The sequence below is a fragment of the Contarinia nasturtii genome, unplaced genomic scaffold (assembly GCF_009176525.2).
Source record: "Contarinia nasturtii isolate CC-2019 unplaced genomic scaffold, AAFC_CNas_1.1 Cnas_scaffold_129, whole genome shotgun sequence".
NCBI lineage: Eukaryota > Metazoa > Arthropoda > Insecta > Diptera > Cecidomyiidae > Contarinia > Contarinia nasturtii.
Window position 1 is genome coordinate 11,167,939 of NW_022197486.1, and position 17,783 is coordinate 11,185,721.

Sequence of the window (17,783 nt, forward strand, 5' to 3'; positions counted from 1 at the left end):
GCATCTTCGTTTTACTTGACCAATCACAGAGAAGCAAAACGAAGATGCTGTTATGGCGGACCAAAATGTTACAATTCCAAATAAGTTTCCTTTTCTATTTTAACGGTGGCTGTCGCATTGGTATTACTTTTTACATTAGATTCTTGTTCAATCTATGAAGAAAAAATTGAAATTATTGTTATTTTTAAACAAATAAATTTAAAATATAGAGAATTTTTATGATAAACGTAAGAAGAATATTTTATGATATGTTTCTTTTTTTTACTCGACCGTTCAAAAATTATGCATGTTGAATGAAGAGCTTATATATTGTCAAGCCAAAAAATGTATCATTGTGGAATGACATAGAGTGACATTTACATCAGCGCCGTATATCGGATTAATTTCGCTTAGCAAAGGGGGAAACGTCGTACTCGCTCCTTTAAAAAACTGTAATTTATACATTGTTTACACATTTTTTGGAAAATTTATTGTCTATTCTGTTTAAAAAACATTTCTTTTACAGTGCGTTTTTTTATCTATAATGTGGAAAAATTTAAATGAAACACACGATGTTGAGATAAATTTTTTCATTGATGTTTTATTTAGTCTCTAAGCTACTTCGCGCATAATCAATATTGTATCCAGTCACCGTCTTTCTCGATCACACGGGCACATCTTTTGGGCCTACTTTTGCTCAAATTTTCAGCATATTTGCGTTGTGAACCTTTCTGGCGTTGAATGAATGAACTGAGCTCCTTCAAATTGCGGTGTGTTTTACAACGAAGCCTTGTCTTAATAATAGCCCAAACATGATCGATCGGATTGCAATCGGGTGACTGTGGCGGCCAGTCCATTTGTTTTATTCCATTTTCCTCTTTCCAAGCGGTGCAGAGACGACTTTTGTGTTTTGGATCATTATCTTCTAGTAGAAGCCAATTCGAATTGCCGTTGCCATAGAACTTCTTGGCGGTGGGTAACAGTGTCGATGAGTAAAGTTGGTTCATCCCCACGGCGTTTGGAATGCCCGTGAATATGGTCAACTTTCCAAAACCAGCTTCACAGAAGCAACCATAAACATGCACCTTTTTCGGATGCTTTACCGTGCGAACGACCACTCTCTTTTCGGCTCTAGACTAGGCATGGGTAGTGCTATTCACCAGCCAAATGAATGACTCGTCAGTGTATATAACTTCGCTCCAACACCTTGGCTCAACGACATACCTGGATTTTCGTCGAACAACTTAACTATCTGCTTATCTTGCTTTGGCGAGGAGGCTCGGTATGGCTCAACATTGGGCTGATCGTTCACATAATTTTCCCGCTTATACTGCTGGATCCAGTGCTGGACAAACCCTGGTGACTTATGAAGGTATTTTGTGACCTTCGCCTGCGGCCACTTTGGCCCCTTTGGGTATAAATGCAGAAATACTGCTTCAAATCGTGAATGAAAATGTTCGGAATTCATGTTTCGGTTGCACAACAAACACTGTACTGATCTGACAGTTGTCGAAATCTAAACGCGAAATAGCTTAGGGTCTCATCAGGCAACACAAAAAGTATTTTTTGAATATTCAAAAATTTCGGTGAACATTATAAATAAAAAAACGCACTGTACGTTCGACTCTTCCACCTGCCACCATTATCAATAAAGAAGCAAGATAAACATTTATTATTTTATATTCGTTAACAGCTTAATTTTCAATGGCTTAAAATTCAATGAACAGAGTAGTTTCGTTTCAATGTTGATGGTTATTCTTTTATTTATTTTATTTTATTTTTTTTTTTTTTCAAATTACAAAAAAATTAAGACTGAATCTAAAGATTTTTTTAAGATCATCTCCGCTGGCCATTCAGTGCATTCATATAGACAGTCAGTGTATGCAAGTCATAACAAACTAGGCTAATGCATTGCCGTTTCGTCATATCATTGGATCTAAAACAATTTAAATGTTTTTTTTTTTTGTTATCGTTATATTAATCGATATTAATCGCTTAGTAGTTAAATTGGCTTACGATTGATTATAAAGAGATTTCAAGCTTTTTATCAGAGTTTTTATAGTGGGATAATCCCTGAAAGCAGTGCATAAAGGTCATTAAAAATGAATTGCTTGTGTAAAAACTATTAACTTACCTTTTAAAATTATTATAACCATTTGCGTAGCAGGCCTTCTCAAGTTTTTCACCAAGTCCATTGATTTGATTGCAAATTACATTTAGATCACTAATAAAAAGTGAATCTTAGAATTGGTAAATATGAAAATATATAGGTATAATCTTACTCATATTCACCAGGCAATAACCATCTCGGAAGTTGTATACTTGGGTCGTTCATAGCTCTAAATCTTAGTTTCAGATATTGTGAATCAGGTTTAGCAGAGCATCTAATACGCATGAAATACCGTTCGTTAGAAAAATGAAATGTTTAAATTGCTGTAGAAATAATTACGCTGCCATAAAATCAGGAAAGGCAAATCGAATAGTCTCGAGATGCGTAGGATACACGTACACCTGTGGCAATGTGATTTTTTGATAAAATGGAGTCGCAGGGCATACTGGAGCTGGAGCGAATACCTCTATAAATGAAGTTATTTCAATTTATTTCATTTTCAATTTTGTCTTTTCAATTTTGTCTTTTCAATTAAATGATTCGGACGTATTTAAGTTACCTGAATAGTCTGTTGACACTGAACTTGAGCTTCGACTGCCATATCTTGAACTTGAACCACCATTTTTATCTTTACTTGTACATGTACCGCCCAACACCATTATTGGCGCCTATTATCATGTGAAAAAAAGGATAAAAACAAATTTCTCTTTATTTTTCATTTTTACTCACCAGAATCATGACTAACAAACGCGATATGGTGAAAAGCTTCATTTTTCTAGAGAAAAAGACCTTTTTACTCAATTAGTTTTTACAAACAATGCAAAAAACAATGACTTTCACGTAATTTATACTAAAAATGGTCGTAATTATCTACTCAATATTATTCATTTTCCAGATACATTGTATTTGAAATGAAGTCAATTATTTCCATAAAAACAGAAAAAACAGACGTTTTAAACGAAATATTTTTCTCTTAGTTACATTATATTTATTTTTCAGAACAACATTTAATTTTATTCGGTGAAAACACTCAAACAGTTTTTTTTGCCTTGTTTTTGAACGAGTTAAACATTTTTCATACGTACTTCATTACGTTCGTTTAAGCACTGTGTACGTCAAATGTTCCAGCGTCATTATAAAGACAATTTTCAAATTATTCAAACAAATTTATTCAGAAGTATACCGTTTCCAAATCAACAGAAAAAATGACGATGATATGTACTCTAATCCACCATCATTGGATGAGGATTTCAATGAATATCAAATGAAGAAATGGCAAAAATTGATCGATTATACTGTGTTAAAATTGGTAATAAAGAGAAAATGCTCCTTTTGCGATTAAAATGGATTCATTCATTTTTCTTACTGATTAGTAACACAATTGATTGCTCGAGAATAAAAGCGAGACTTCTATTCACAACTTATTGAAATGTAACACCGCCATAAAAAATATGCTGACAGTCAGCACTTTTTGTATGGCGGTGTTACATTTCAATACGTTGTAAATAGAAGTCTCGCTTTCATTCTGGGACATTCAATTAAATGTTTCTCAATTTAAATAATCTAAATATCAAGGATAAAAGTGAACACATTTTATTTTTTAACATGTGTCGTCAGTGCGTGTGAGTGCTTTAAACTCTCTCAATCATAATGATCTGAATAATTGATGGTTGCTTTAACATTAGCAGCACCAATGGTCTTTGATTTTGGACGTTTGTAAAGCGCTTTCATGTATAAGATAAGTGTGTGCAAATCTCTGCAAACTAGATTGATGCTTTGCTGTCTCAGCACATCTCTATTTCTGTAAAATTCGTATTCGATATGAAAAAAGAAAAAAATGATATCTATTTGTAATGAAGAACTTACGAGTTTGTATATAATTTTTTCAAAGCTCCAACGAAAATCTGAAGGCTCACTTTATCTCTACAAAACCAAAACAAAATGTATTTCAGTATGTAATTTTGTGTTATATTTATATCATTGACATACACATTGTAATTTTTATAGCCAGCCCGACTATTAGCGGCCGATTCAAAAGATTTACTTATCTTATTTATCTCGTCAACAATATTACTTAAATCGCTGCAAATGAATTAAAGAACTAATGCATCTATTTGAATTCATAATCGATAAGTTTTCTTACGGATATGTACCCGGGAGCTGGTTCCACGGTAGCTTTACACTTTTGTCATATTCACGAGTGGCTCTCTTTTTTAAAAAATCGATATCTGGCTTAGCAGCACAACTAATGAAGAGAATTAATTGAGAATACATATCAAGTTAGAAACAAAAAAAGCAATATCACTTACTCCATCATAAAGTTGACAAAATAAAGACCGTTTCCTTCGGCCTCTTCAATATCTTCCCGTTCGGCGGTCACATTTGGTAATTGGATGAACTGATAAAATGGTGGATCAGGTGAAATTGGATTGAAAAACTTTTCAACTAAAAGTAGAAAAATGTGAATAAAAATGAATAACACAGGTAATTTGAAATTCTTACGTCCGCACAATAAACCACATAATGGTCCACTTCTTGGTCCTGCCATGACAATATTCGTAGTCTATGTTGACAATTAAAAAAAAAGATCAACGTTAACAAACAAAGGATCTCTGTGTAAAAAAGATCAAAATCTTACCAATTGTATGGTAAACACACAAAATATTATTAACTTCATTTTTTTCTTGAAAAAAACCAATTCAATTATATAGCAATTAAAAGCAGTGGTTTTTTGTTATTATTTCTTACAACTTTCACCAACGAATAAACATTTTCGAAAAATAATCGATATTTATACGCATCAGCTGCCATATTATCTACAAAATGTGAAGAAAATATACTGACATTTCTTTAGAATGATCAAATTTTGTTTTGACGTTAATCCATATTAAAATTCGTTGCTGTATCAAATTTTCATAAATGTTTGCACAGCTTGAAACGTCTTATCGCAAAATAACAACAAAAAATAACCTATTTTTCTAATTGGATGCAAATTTTCTTAAGTATTTTTTTTTAAATTAAATTCACCAATGACATTTGATTTGAAATTATTATATTCGTAATCAGACAGTATGATTCATAGTCAACGGTAGGGTGCCGAGAATGAATTATGAAGTAATTGTTTGTTGATGATTCAAAAGACATTCGAATCATTAAAAACATTTCAATTTAATAAAATATAAGATTTTTTTTAATTTTATTTCCATAATATTTTAACAAAATTTCTTTGCAGTAAGCATGCATTTATTGAAATGAATGTATTTTTGGGTGGAACGTGAATGAAATGTGAAATGTTGGAAATGTTTGGATATTATTTTTGCTGTCGGAGAACGTGAAAATGTTTTTCTATTGTGACATTCATCTCACCTTTGAAATGAAAACGAAAAATGGAATGTATCGTCAGATAACGAAAATCATTCGATTGAATGTACATTGAGAAAGTGTGTGTGTGAGAGAGAGAGAGAGGGAGAGAGAGAAAATGTGTATCTGGCATTGTCTCAATGCTTACATGCCACGACGTTTGAATCATTTATCACTTGTGTTGTTATCGTAGCATACAATTCGTTTGCAATTCGACAAAAGAAGCTGTTAATGCGTTTTTTTTTTTTCAATGATTGTTGCATCTGCTTCGACGTATGTGTATATTCCATTGACTGAACCATTTGAACAACAACTTCATTCGTTCGGTTTTTTTCCACATCCATGCGATAATGTCTATATTGAAATAGTCGATGAAACGTGCCTATAACACAAAAGTATTACTGCTCTAAGGTGCATAATGGAGTTGAGAAACATGGCGTAGTAAATGAATTGAAACGTATCAAAAGATAATTTAACTACTCGCAATCGAATGCAATTATATAGTTTTTTTTTCTTTAAACAATCGAATGTTATTTCAAAGTCCTTTTTTTCTCCGCTCTTTCAGTGAAAGGAAAAATATAAAAAAATGTAGCGTCAAGAACGGTGAAACCGCAGAAGATTCAGTTGCAGCTGAATTTCCTATTAGTATAAGAATAACTATAGGTAGACAGAGCTAAAAACGACCGTCTAAATCGATCAACGTCAAATTGAAACTGACACTTGCACATGCGGCGGCTATCACGCTGTGCCAACTCAATTGAAATTGCGCGATCAATTCACCTTCTCTCAATCTCACTGCCGATTGAAATACGAAAGAAAAAAAGTGCAATGAACGCCCTGGATCGATTGAGTCGGAAGAGTGAAGGAAAGAAAATAAAAACACAAAATCCAATGAAATGTAGAAGAAAAAATAATTCAAAAACAAACGCATTTCTATCAATACGATTGTGAGCGCATTCATGTCAAACGCAAAGCTAAACAACAGTGAGAAAAAAATGCATTTTCTGCGTGTCGCTCAGAAATGCGAACCATCGTCACGAATTCACATTGAGCGTGCCGTAATTAATTTGACACATTTTATAAATGAATATGAAAGAAAATATGAATTCAAATGTGCGCGATACAGCAATGCATCGAAAATTCATTTAAATAATAATAATACGGTTCGATCCGTTTTCATTCTTTTATTCATTTTTCGATTTATTTTTTTTTTTTAACGCAATTGAATATATCTGACTAATATTCCATTTGGTTCACATAAATTCATTTTGCGCGCAAATCGAAATGTATTCGCTCATTTATTATGAATCGTTTTAATTGAGCTTCAATTTCAAAACATTTAAAAAACGGTGTGTACGTCTGAGAGCTCGAAAACTATGTGTTTTTTAATATGGCGACCACATCCCGTATATCCAAGTTCCACGTCGATTGAGCGCATCGATGAAGTAAGATTTCTGTTGTTTTCATTCGCCATTCATATATAAATTAAAGCAGGAAAATATAAATTCCACTATTGACATGTTTGAATTGGTGGCGAAGCTGGTGCAATAAAATGCATAAAAGGAAAAATTAAATGAAAAAAAAAGAATAAAATTGACCGTAAATAGTGTTTTTTGAACGTACTCAATAAGAATGGATTGTGGAAAAAGACGAAGCTGTGCGCATAAGACAAACAGAATGGCAAATTGTGGTCCCGTCCATTCATATACTATAACACGTATATATAGTTTTTTTTTCTTCATATTTATAATGGCACAAGCGAATACACACACGAGACGGGCACATCAGACATATGCATGCATAATTGTTGCTGTTTGGCTGTTGTTAGTTTGAGCTCTTCGACTATTTGCTGTTTCACCTCCCCTGTGGCGGTAATTATATATTGATAATTAAACGAGCTCAGCATGTGTGAGTGTGTGTATGCTTCTCGATATAAGCGATTATTAATGTCGAAAATACATAGATTGGATACGTGCATAGACACGCAGTGCGAGCATGGTAAAATGCGCCACAATATTGAGTCGTTGCCCATTATAGAATTCGAAAATTCGAATCGTTCGACTGAACATTAACATCAAATCACAGCGTCTAAATTAAGAGCCAACTGTGTGCGTGTCCTTTTCAAAACTAAAGACATTCGCTTTTCAGTGTTTAGTTGCTTCAGTCGATTATGATCAAAATTCCAGTCATTCAATCGAAATTAAAAGTCAAATAGAGGTTTGAGCGCACATGAATTATATTTGTGGAAATCAAAAGAGAACGAAAATGGGAAATGGCACTGAATTTAACTGTATTTGCTCTCTTTCGAATAAATATAGTGTCAATAAATTAAATAAATACAATTTCTGTTATTCATTACGTGAAAACCGACATATCTTGAACCACACATGTTGACGTCCATCGCGTCTGCATTTTTCCAATGATGTTTGACATACAAAAAATTTGTTGACAAACATACACGCACGCACACGTTTATATATATTTTACTTTTCAAATGAATAAACATTTACAAATCGATCGACTTAACGGAGTATATGAATTTTAATTGAAATACATTCAGAGCTCAGCACAAGCTGTCAACTTGTCAAACATCAAACATCACAATGTCGGCTGCCAAACATATGCGACGACTGCATATTAAAGACAGAGAAAATACGATAGACATTTTGTTGATCATTCGAAAAATTCTTGCCAACCAATCAAAATGCGGCACAACAAAACGGTAGCAAATCTGCTGGTGAATAAATAGAGAAGAAAAAAGGGTACATCATCACAAAAACATTCGTGTGAATATTCATTTGTAAGCACTAGCACACAGTTTCGTCGACACGCATTTCAAGATGTCTCGTGAAATATTTCGTTGAGGTTTTGTCTCTCATTTATCTTTCGAGTTTGCAACTGTGTGAGCCTCTATTTTCGATGCTTTTTATCTGTTAAATGAGAGACGCTATAATATCTGGACGATATAATATTAGGAGTTTGGATAAGAAAAATGGGAACAATTTCGTTGGGAGACAGAAATGAGAGCTAGTGTAAAAATAAATCGATGTTGTATTTTGCTCTCTCTCTCTCTCTCTCTCTCTCTCTCTCTCTCTTTCTTCATTTCTTTCTCTGTGTTCTTACAAATGTGTTGACATTCGCCACAATTCCCTTTGTTTAATAACAAATGACAGTGCTTCGTAAGCGAGAAACTAGTTCAAACGATAGAATGAAAAGAGAACTGAAAATGTACAACTACAAAGGTGACATGATGAAAGAGGCCAGCATTTTGTGGTGGCAGTTTTTTGCGGAACAAAAAAAAAGAAGAAAATTAATGTTGTCAACGAAAGAAAAAATAAAACATAGAAAATAGAAAACACATTGGAAATGGTTTTTTTTTTCACTTTCGGATCCTCTCGGCCAAAAAGAAATATTTGATCGAAATTTTGTTGTGACAACTCTTTAATGTGTTTTCATTTGTTTGCGTCCAAAATTCCTCGGGCCAAACTGTTTAGATCGTTTTATGCATTCCATTGAGTTTTGTGCGAAAGATACGAGCGAGTGTAGCGTGTATTTTTATGTATGCTCTCAATTCCTTGTTTGCATCTGCGATATAGTACATTAATCACGGGCAATTTTACGGGAGTGTTTCCGATTTGTTTAAAAAAAGTTTTTTTTTTTTTTTTGAAAAATATCTCGAAGCCGTAGCAACTTTGCGCAAATGCACTCAATCACACACACTTTTGATGCCAGTCGGCCGGTCTCAATCACCGTATAATTCTTTTTTTCTTTTCATCGCACACACATCGCCAAGTGATTTTTTTAAAATGGAAAATTAGTGTTGACAATTTTCGTGAAGCCTTGTTTTAAACCGAATGAAAAATTTACATCTATAGATTAGCACGCAATATACTAAAGTATGCACATTACACACATACGTACACACATAATCGGTGACACGAAATGTTAGTCGAGTTTTTCCTGCTATTAATTTCATTAAGCCATGTGTGTTTGTTTGTGTGTGGCTGTTCGTCGAATGTGAAAACAGATTAATTCTGTCAAAAAAAAATGCGACAGAAAACAAAATATAAATCCAACTAGAACGTATCTCAACTAAAACACTGCTGTCGTTCTGTATATCCCATTTCAATCCACATAATCGTCAAGCTGATGAGAAGAAAAAAATTGGCTTGTCACTCGTTTTGCCAAAATAACGTGATTTTCATTAATATATATAGCGCAATGCTGCCGAAATTCATTGCAAATATTCAAAATGGACGATTGTTGATTTTTTGTTTGTCGATCGGTCGACCATACATCGTTGTTATCGTTTTTCATTTTCAACGGATTTCGTGACAATCACAACGATTTTAAATTTTCGGCACTAAAATGTGTATTGAATCACTGGCCATATCAAAACAATGCATGCTACTTTCGCTATTTTTTCTCTCGATTACGGTTGCTGCTGACGATATACGAACAAGTAGCTACTGTTTTCATTCGTTGTTTGGCATTTTTGTTGGCTCAATGCATTTCAACAAATCGCATAATTCAATGTTATTTTAGTATGATTTCATATTTCCTGACTAAAATCCATATTCCGGCATTGCGGGATATGAAATGTGTGCATGATTTCTGGATGATCATATAATATTGTCAAAACACAACACTGAAATTGTGATGACGATTCTGTTGCATTTTAAACATGCCATTCAAATGAATTCATTTCAAATAAAAGATAATGTTGAAGCTAATTTTAATACATCACTCCTATAAATTACCATAAATTATCACTTAGATTGAATGAAAGCCATGACAAAAACGACGAAAATGCATCGGAAATGGGTCGAAAAACGAGAAAAAAATGTAATCTACTGTTTCACAGCTAATAACTAATTAACGATAAATTATTGAAATGGTTTTTTCTTGTTTCTATTTACATGTCGTTTTTGGTTGAATTAAGTAAATGTGTTGACGATATCTATGTCAACTATACTTAAGACTAACGACAGATAGCAGATGATCCAGTTTCCGTTTTATAAAAATAATTTTACCCAATGACAACTACTATCGTTTTGAATTTAAAAGAACCCACGATCGCCCTGCCGCATAAAATCAACTAAACCAGTGTAATTGATTCTCTTGCCTTGTTCAACAAAAATGAATTCAGTGCATTTTGCACAAACGGGTGAATAAATAGAAGAGCGAGTGAGAAGAAAACCATTGTAATTTTTGTTTGTTTCATCTATAAATTTTGATGTCATCGTGTGAGAAAATGTTGTTTGCACACGTTCAAAAAATCGCAAAACGAAAAAAAGCAACCGAATCCGAAAGCGAGTGTAAATGATTTTGCGACGTTGTTCAATAAACAAAGTCGACGAGTGAGTTTTGCTGCAAACGCACATACTGGGCACCGTGCAATGCATATTTAACGAAAATGTGCACATAAATTTCCCAAGCATTTCGCTCGAAAAGAGAACAAATGAAAGAACGAGTGCCAAATAGCACTATACCCATGGAAGTGAACCGACAAAAAAAAAAACAAATTGAAATCCAACAGATAGTTTCATAGAGGTTTGAGGTCGACTCTTTTTTTTATTTCAACTTTTTGCTGCGCTTGCACATGAACTTCGGTTCATTGTTTTCGTTCCTCTTGTTCAATTTTAAATAATTTTTGCCAATGTTAAAAATCAATGAAATTATTGAAGAAGAAATACAAGTGAAACGACTATTTTCTTTGGGATGTAGGTTGAATTCATGAACAAAAAAAAAATAAATGAAGGCAAAGAACAGGAGAAAACATTGGAAAAAGATGGAAGCGAGAGAGAAAGAGACATTCAAATGCCAAACTCTATCATTTAACTTTAGAACATCCGAAACATTTTTCGGAATAAAACATTAAAGAAAAAGAGAGAAACAACAAATCAGCCTGACGAGCCGCAATGTACTGAATCGACTGACAGATCGCAATGGGGACGTAAAATATTATTTTATTGATAGTAACAACAATGAACCAAATAAGGAAAAATAACCAGCAGAAAAAAACACACATCAAATCGCATCTGTTTATTCACAACACGTGCACTATTTGTTTAGGATGCTTCAGTTACTCGATTTACTCTCTTTCTCTTTCGCCGCTTGACAATATATCGATATGTGTTTTAGCGTGTGTGTGTGTGCTTTCTATTCAATTCGGTGGTTGGTTTGTGCGTGTTCTTTTGGTACATCCATATGCTTATCCACATTGCACGAGTGAATTCGTATAGGACCAAAACAGCAGTAGCATCCAAAATTGAGATTCACAAGCCTCAAAAAGAATATCTCTGCATATAAGACATTAATATACGTTTACATAAAATATCGTTTCTTTCGGTGTATGTGTACATTCTTTTTCTCTCTTTTTTTGTCGTATTTTCCTCAATTTCTCTTACCTTTTCATTTTCATTCATTTCATTTTCTCTCGGCCCGCAACTATGAGAATGTGTTTTTAGCTGAAAATTGTTCGAGCGAAAAAGACCACACCGAAATGGAGGAGCACACTATGAAATGAAAGTGCAATAAAACCATCTTCCGAGAAAAAAAAAACTAAATAGGGAACCCCTTTCGAATACGTGTTTCGCATTAAATTTCTAATTTAATTTTTCAAGCGAGCCGGATTTTTCACATGCTCTTGCTCGATCCGTCCTCTTTTTCTATCTCTTACCATGTATTTCTCCTTGTTATTTTATTTTTACTTGTCAGTGCCTGCATGAGATCGTATATGTGCTTGCCTATTTTAATGAAAACTCTCAAACCGATTTGTGTTTTCCATTTGATGCACTATTCCGACAACAACAACAACAAAAACAACGAGCGCACACAAATAATCGAATATGAAAACCGAACGAGGAAAAAAAATGTCAGTTTGTTTATATATGTTTTGTTTCTGTTAATCAAAAGACTTACTTTACTTGTGCTTGATTTACTTATTTGTGCCAGTGTGTTTGCGCAAACACACATTCGCCAATTTCAATTCATTTTTTTTTTCTCGTCCGCATCGATTCGTATTGATGATTTTGAAAACCGTTTTTTTACCCTTAGAAAAAAAAATATGCGGCGATTTTTGAACATCACGTCATTCTCGACCAACACAAGACGTGCGATAGCAACATAAAAACACACAAACAACATATACAAACACGAGAGCATCGCCAACAATCTTCACAAACAAACAACAGCACACAATATTCAGCTAGTCCCAATATATGTACGAAACAACAACAACAACAACCTCTTGCAGCCCTTCATTGATATATTGATTACGTTCGCCATTTCAAAAATTGAAGTACATTGCAAAAAAAAAATGACCGTATAAACACACGGCAAAAATAACGAAAACCAAGTAACACGTCATTTTTGAAGAAAACTACCAAATCGACGGAAATGCAAACAGACCATTTACCTTTGAAAATTAATTTCGAACAGAAAATGTGTGATGCAAAAAAAACCATCGAGAAAGCAACGAGTTGCAATAGGATCGCACCATGGACATATGCAGCAAGAAAGAGCAAGAGATCGAAAAAATGACTTGAACAAGAATGGCTTGAATGTTAAGCTCAATATACACACACACGAAAATGTATAAATGTCGAACAAATGTGGTTGATGCCAATGGCAGCGCGTTCGAATACCGTACAAATGCTTAAAAGCACTTGTTTGCCGTTGTAAAATGAACAAAAATTGGGTCGGCCAGCAACAAAAATTCCTTTACACTCAACGTCGAACATTTACTTTCAAAGCCAATCGATTTCAAATGAACATTTTACATGCTGCATTGTATTTATGGTGTTCTTTTAGTTCCAACTCATTTTCGATGGTGGACTAAAATAAAACGAGACTGAAACGAAGTCACATGCAAAAAAGCGACATTTCAATTATAATCAAACGCATTATTTGCATTGTAGATTACATAATCATGGAGATAACTTGTATTCTTTCGACTTGAATGTTTTTTTTTTTTTTTTCATTTTCAATTCAATTAATTTTTTTTTTGCTCAAAATAGTCCAGCTAAACGATCGAAGCGTCCATGAATCTTCGAATAATCTGACCTCATATGATCAATTTTTCCAAGTGATTTTTTTTTTCGTTGTAATGAAAATCAGCGCAAAAAAAATGTCATAATAATAAAAATGAAATGAAGGTAAAATGAGAATGTACATCAACTGTGTTCGTTTGCCCGTTTCAAAACATAATTTTGCACTTTTGCGTTAAAATTTGTCGTTCGTTCGGTTTCCGATCTTGATATTATATATATTTGTAATGTGCGTGGCCAGCCATACTGGATACTAGAGTTTATCCGCACTGGCAAAGCTAGTCTCTATCTGCCAGCGAACACTATTTCGCGCATGCATTTATTTGTTGAAATAAATCATTTTGAAAATCCCAGCATGGATTATTGCTTAAGCGCTCACCTTGTTTATGTGCACACATTGCTCACTCTCTATACCTCTCTCTCTCCCCCCACTCTCTCTCTCTCTCTCTCTCTCTTTCGTCCGCTCTCGTCCACTCTCGTTCTATTTTTGAGGGCATTGCATGGCATGGCATTCGAGCGTGTGTCCGTGTTTGCATTTTCATAAATTGTTTAGTCTGGTCCAGCTCGGTGTCTTTTCTTCTCGCCTTGCTCTCTCCGTGTCTTGATGCAATTTCCATATTATATGCGGTAGCCGTACGTTTGGATTTATAATTTTATCGCTTAGTTCTTCTGTTAGCGACGGTTTTTATTTTATTGCTTCCTCAGGATATAAAATGGTACAACGAACCTATACAAACTCCACACATATTCATGCATAGCTTCTCAACTTCTGACGAACAAAAAAAAAGAATTACTCCAACATGAATTCTTCAAACATGAATTTTACATTTTGCATTTTCTGAACGAATATCATAAGAAAATAGAAAATTTACTGGCTGAATTTTATTCACACCGAAAAAAACGGAGGGAAAAAAGAAGACAGCGGAAGAAATGGTAAAACTTCCGATTTATCTCGTCACATTGGTGCGTCCGTTCAACTGTGAATGTAAAAAAAAATCATCGTGGTTTCCAATTATCACTTTTTGCGTGATGGAATTTTTTTTTCTGGTCCGCTTCTGTCGTTGACGCATAACGGACATGCACAATTATTCCAAAGGAAAAAGGATGCGCACAAATTGAAAACTGAAATCAAATGGGAGATTTTTCATTAAAATTGAAAAGCATGAAGTAACCGATAAACTCAACGTGAAACGGTTGAATTTCAATTTTTTTTTTCAGTTCCTCAATACCAATTGCAGCGACTTAAAATTTGCTAAAAAAACAATGACGACATGCGATGCCTGATTCGGGTCTCTTCATCTCTCCTACTCCCGCTGTCCAATTATAAATCCTCATGTTCAATGTGATGAATTTCTTTGCATATACAAAATTACTTCTACAAAATCCACGATGATCTGTTGTGTATGTGTGTGTGCCTGGTTAATCATTGTCTGTTCGATTTAAAAGAGCCATAAAATTGTTGCGCGTCGATAAAAATGGTCTAGTGAATGGGACGAGCATACAAATTTGCAAAAAAAAAGAGAATATATGAACTAACAGAGGCAAAACAAAATAAAGCCAACAAGAATGTAAAACTGAAACACGCGCACATGATGACCATTGAGTATGGCAAGTAAATGACAACATGAAAACGTGTCCTCCGAATGATTTTAGCGATTATGTTGGGAAAACCCATGCAAACAGATTGTCGATTCCGTTGATGAATACGGTAGTATTATTACTGCCATATCGATTCGAGCAGGTATTTGGATTTGATTGCTTGCCCGTTTACTTGTTCACTTGTTCGTTTGTTCGCCCACCAGCAGCAGGTGGTCAGCGGTTGTTTTTGCGTGCATTTCGGTAAATGTTCATTCAATTCAATGTCATACAATCGAAGTGTAGTCAATTGTAAAAATTTCGCAATCGGTATACACAATCTCGAAATGGTCTCGCCAAATGAATAGATGTGAATGTGTGCATGTGAATATATTTGTGCGTACGTATGTGTTATATCGTCTCGTTGCAACAAAACAATTATTTTGCCAGCGTTTGTATTTTAATTTTCATTTGTGTTTGCTTCGACTGTTTAACCAGACTTTTGTTGATTTATTCTCGGTGTTTTTTTTTCTTTACTACTGCTGCTATTACTGCTGGTGGTGGTGGTGCTGTTTGTTTGTTTGTTTCATGTGCACGCCGAATCAAGTGTGTCCGTAGCATGTTATGTTGAACGAATACCTCGCTGCTGGATTTCATTGTTTTCAGTTTTTTGCTGAAATATTTTTTTCTCTCTTTCTCGCTCTCTCTCTCTCGTGTTGTTGTTGTTGCTGTTATTGTAAGCGGGTAGAAAATATGTAAAGAGCAGAGACTATGCCACAGACGCAGTTGCCAAAGGTTTTTGGGGGCGTTTATTGTATGTATTCGCTCGACTATTTTTATATATACCGATCGAATGTGGCATTGATCTGATCATGTTGTGAATGCACTATATGTTTTATTTCCAAACAAATTCATGTTCATTTTGCAGTCGACTTCATATCTTTTGTCGCTTCACATCTTTCGATTGCTACGCGAAAAATAATTGCCAATGACAGATTATCAAATCGAACTTAACGTGGCATGCAAAACAAACCGGTCGATGGCATAAAGGAAAAAGAACACAAACACATTTAAAAAAAAAGAAAACTCATCCTACAGACATACCATTGCCTCTATTTCTGTTTTGTTTGCATTAAAATTTATACGAAAAAAAAGTCAACATCGAACCAAAATCGTTCTCGTGTTTGCATGCCACAAAAGCAACAATTTTTATTCAATGAAAAATGCAAAGCAAACGCAAATAAAATACACTCTCTCGTCCTCTTCCATACTCAGTATTTCATTCATTTTGCCTATGAAAATAACCGGTGTAACAAACAATAAACAATGGCAGCCGCAGCAGTAACAGCAAAAATCAAGCATTAATTTTGTATGCACATTGCACACATCAAATTGTCGATTTTAATTTGGCTGTTGTTATGTCGCTGTTGCTTCTCTCTCTCTCTCTCATTCTCTATTCTGTTTTGTTTCTCTATTTAAAAAAACGTGCCCGATTTCTCCCTTCTTTCTAGCTGGATACTAAATGAATTGTTGACATTCACGGCGCACACAAACCGGAAAATCGAAATACTGATTTTTTTCCTTTAAATTCCATCAACAACGAATCTATTATTTAACAGGATATAAAAACGAAATAAGAATGCCACCGGCTAAATGTCGAAATATTTAATGTATCGATATTGAATATGCAGCGGGAAAATGCAACTATTTTTCATATTGTAAAACTTTAATAACATTGTATTTTGTTTGGTTATTTGGAAATGACGCAATTCCCCAATGGATTCTCGTTTCATATTTGTGTATCGTAAATTATAATCGTATTCGATTTTTGTAACCGCTGTTCAAAAAGGCCAAACGACTGTATTCGCTAATGTTCACTATCGAAAAATATCCAAAATAGGCTTGTCGGATTTTTTTTCTCTCTGAGAAAGTGTGTTTGAACATTTGAGATTTCTTAACGCTAAAGATTAAAATTAATAAACACTCACTGAGAGAGAGAGAGAGAGAGAGAGAGAGAGAGTAACACTGAACCGATCATTTGAAAATAACGTTTCTCCCCGTGTGTCTGTATCCATAATTTGAGTTTTTGAAATGAGAGAACGGAAAAATTTCAAATTATGGCATCAGAGAAATTTCACAGAGAGACACCAAATTCGACAAGCCTATTTCAAAGTGTTCACATTTCATTCGCTGATTGTAAAAATCGATTATAAATTTCGCTATTCAAGAAGTTGCTCGTAATTTGAAGTACAGAGGCCGAAAAAATGGAAAAATTAAATGTTGTTTCTGTGATATCCCGATGATTTCGCTGCCATATTTTTGTGCTTTCATAATACCATAATGGTATAATCATGTAAATGCATTTATTAAATGATTGTTAATCGATTCATAATAATTTCATTCAAAAGGTTATACCAAAAATACCAAACTTGACGCAAATAAAGAAATGAATGGATTTATCGAAGCGTCAGCCTTTGTCTTTTAATTAGTCGGCCGTCAATTTTTCCATTAATTCAATAGAATCCCCGAATTGCATCAATGAACTTGATCAAACTAAAATTCCTCTTATTTCTTTTACTTTTTACTTGCATGATAATTAAATTGTTTGTATCGATTTTTTCGATTGTTTTTGCTTCAAAGTTTTTTTTCGATTTTGATTTTTTTAAAGTTTTTTCCGTCTTTAACAAGGGAAACTCTTGTTATTTATT

The 17,783-nt window shown here is 34.0% G+C and overlaps 3 protein-coding genes across 6 annotated transcripts in view; 1 reads left to right on the forward strand and 2 right to left on the reverse strand.

The window, feature by feature from the left end:
- The window catches only part of LOC116345424 (protein slit), a 312,643-nt gene that overhangs the window by 130,236 nt on the left and 164,624 nt on the right, over positions 1 to 17,783 (forward strand). The gene's annotated exons all lie outside the window — the stretch shown is intronic.
- LOC116345476 lies at positions 1,762 to 3,549 on the reverse strand. 2 transcript variants are annotated; one of them, XM_031774894.1, is made up of 8 exons: positions 3,175 to 3,549; positions 2,819 to 2,864; positions 2,649 to 2,757; positions 2,429 to 2,555; positions 2,262 to 2,363; positions 2,114 to 2,203; positions 1,996 to 2,052; positions 1,762 to 1,915 (listed from the first exon to the last, which is right to left on the reverse strand). In XM_031774894.1, exons 1-8 carry the CDS (start codon positions 3,177 to 3,179, stop codon positions 1,816 to 1,818), a joined length of 636 nt encoding a protein of 211 aa, XP_031630754.1. In that variant the 5' UTR covers positions 3,180 to 3,549; the 3' UTR covers positions 1,762 to 1,815. The 2 variants fall into 2 exon arrangements, with proteins under 2 accessions (XP_031630754.1, XP_031630761.1); XM_031774901.1 differs by lacking the exon at positions 3,175 to 3,549 and adding an exon at positions 3,071 to 3,094.
- LOC116345469 lies at positions 3,660 to 4,864 on the reverse strand. The gene is made up of 7 exons (XM_031774884.1): positions 4,728 to 4,864; positions 4,592 to 4,652; positions 4,399 to 4,534; positions 4,233 to 4,334; positions 4,079 to 4,171; positions 3,956 to 4,012; positions 3,660 to 3,890 (listed from the first exon to the last, which is right to left on the reverse strand). Exons 1-7 carry the CDS (start codon positions 4,764 to 4,766, stop codon positions 3,731 to 3,733), a joined length of 648 nt encoding a protein of 215 aa, XP_031630744.1. The 5' UTR covers positions 4,767 to 4,864; the 3' UTR covers positions 3,660 to 3,730.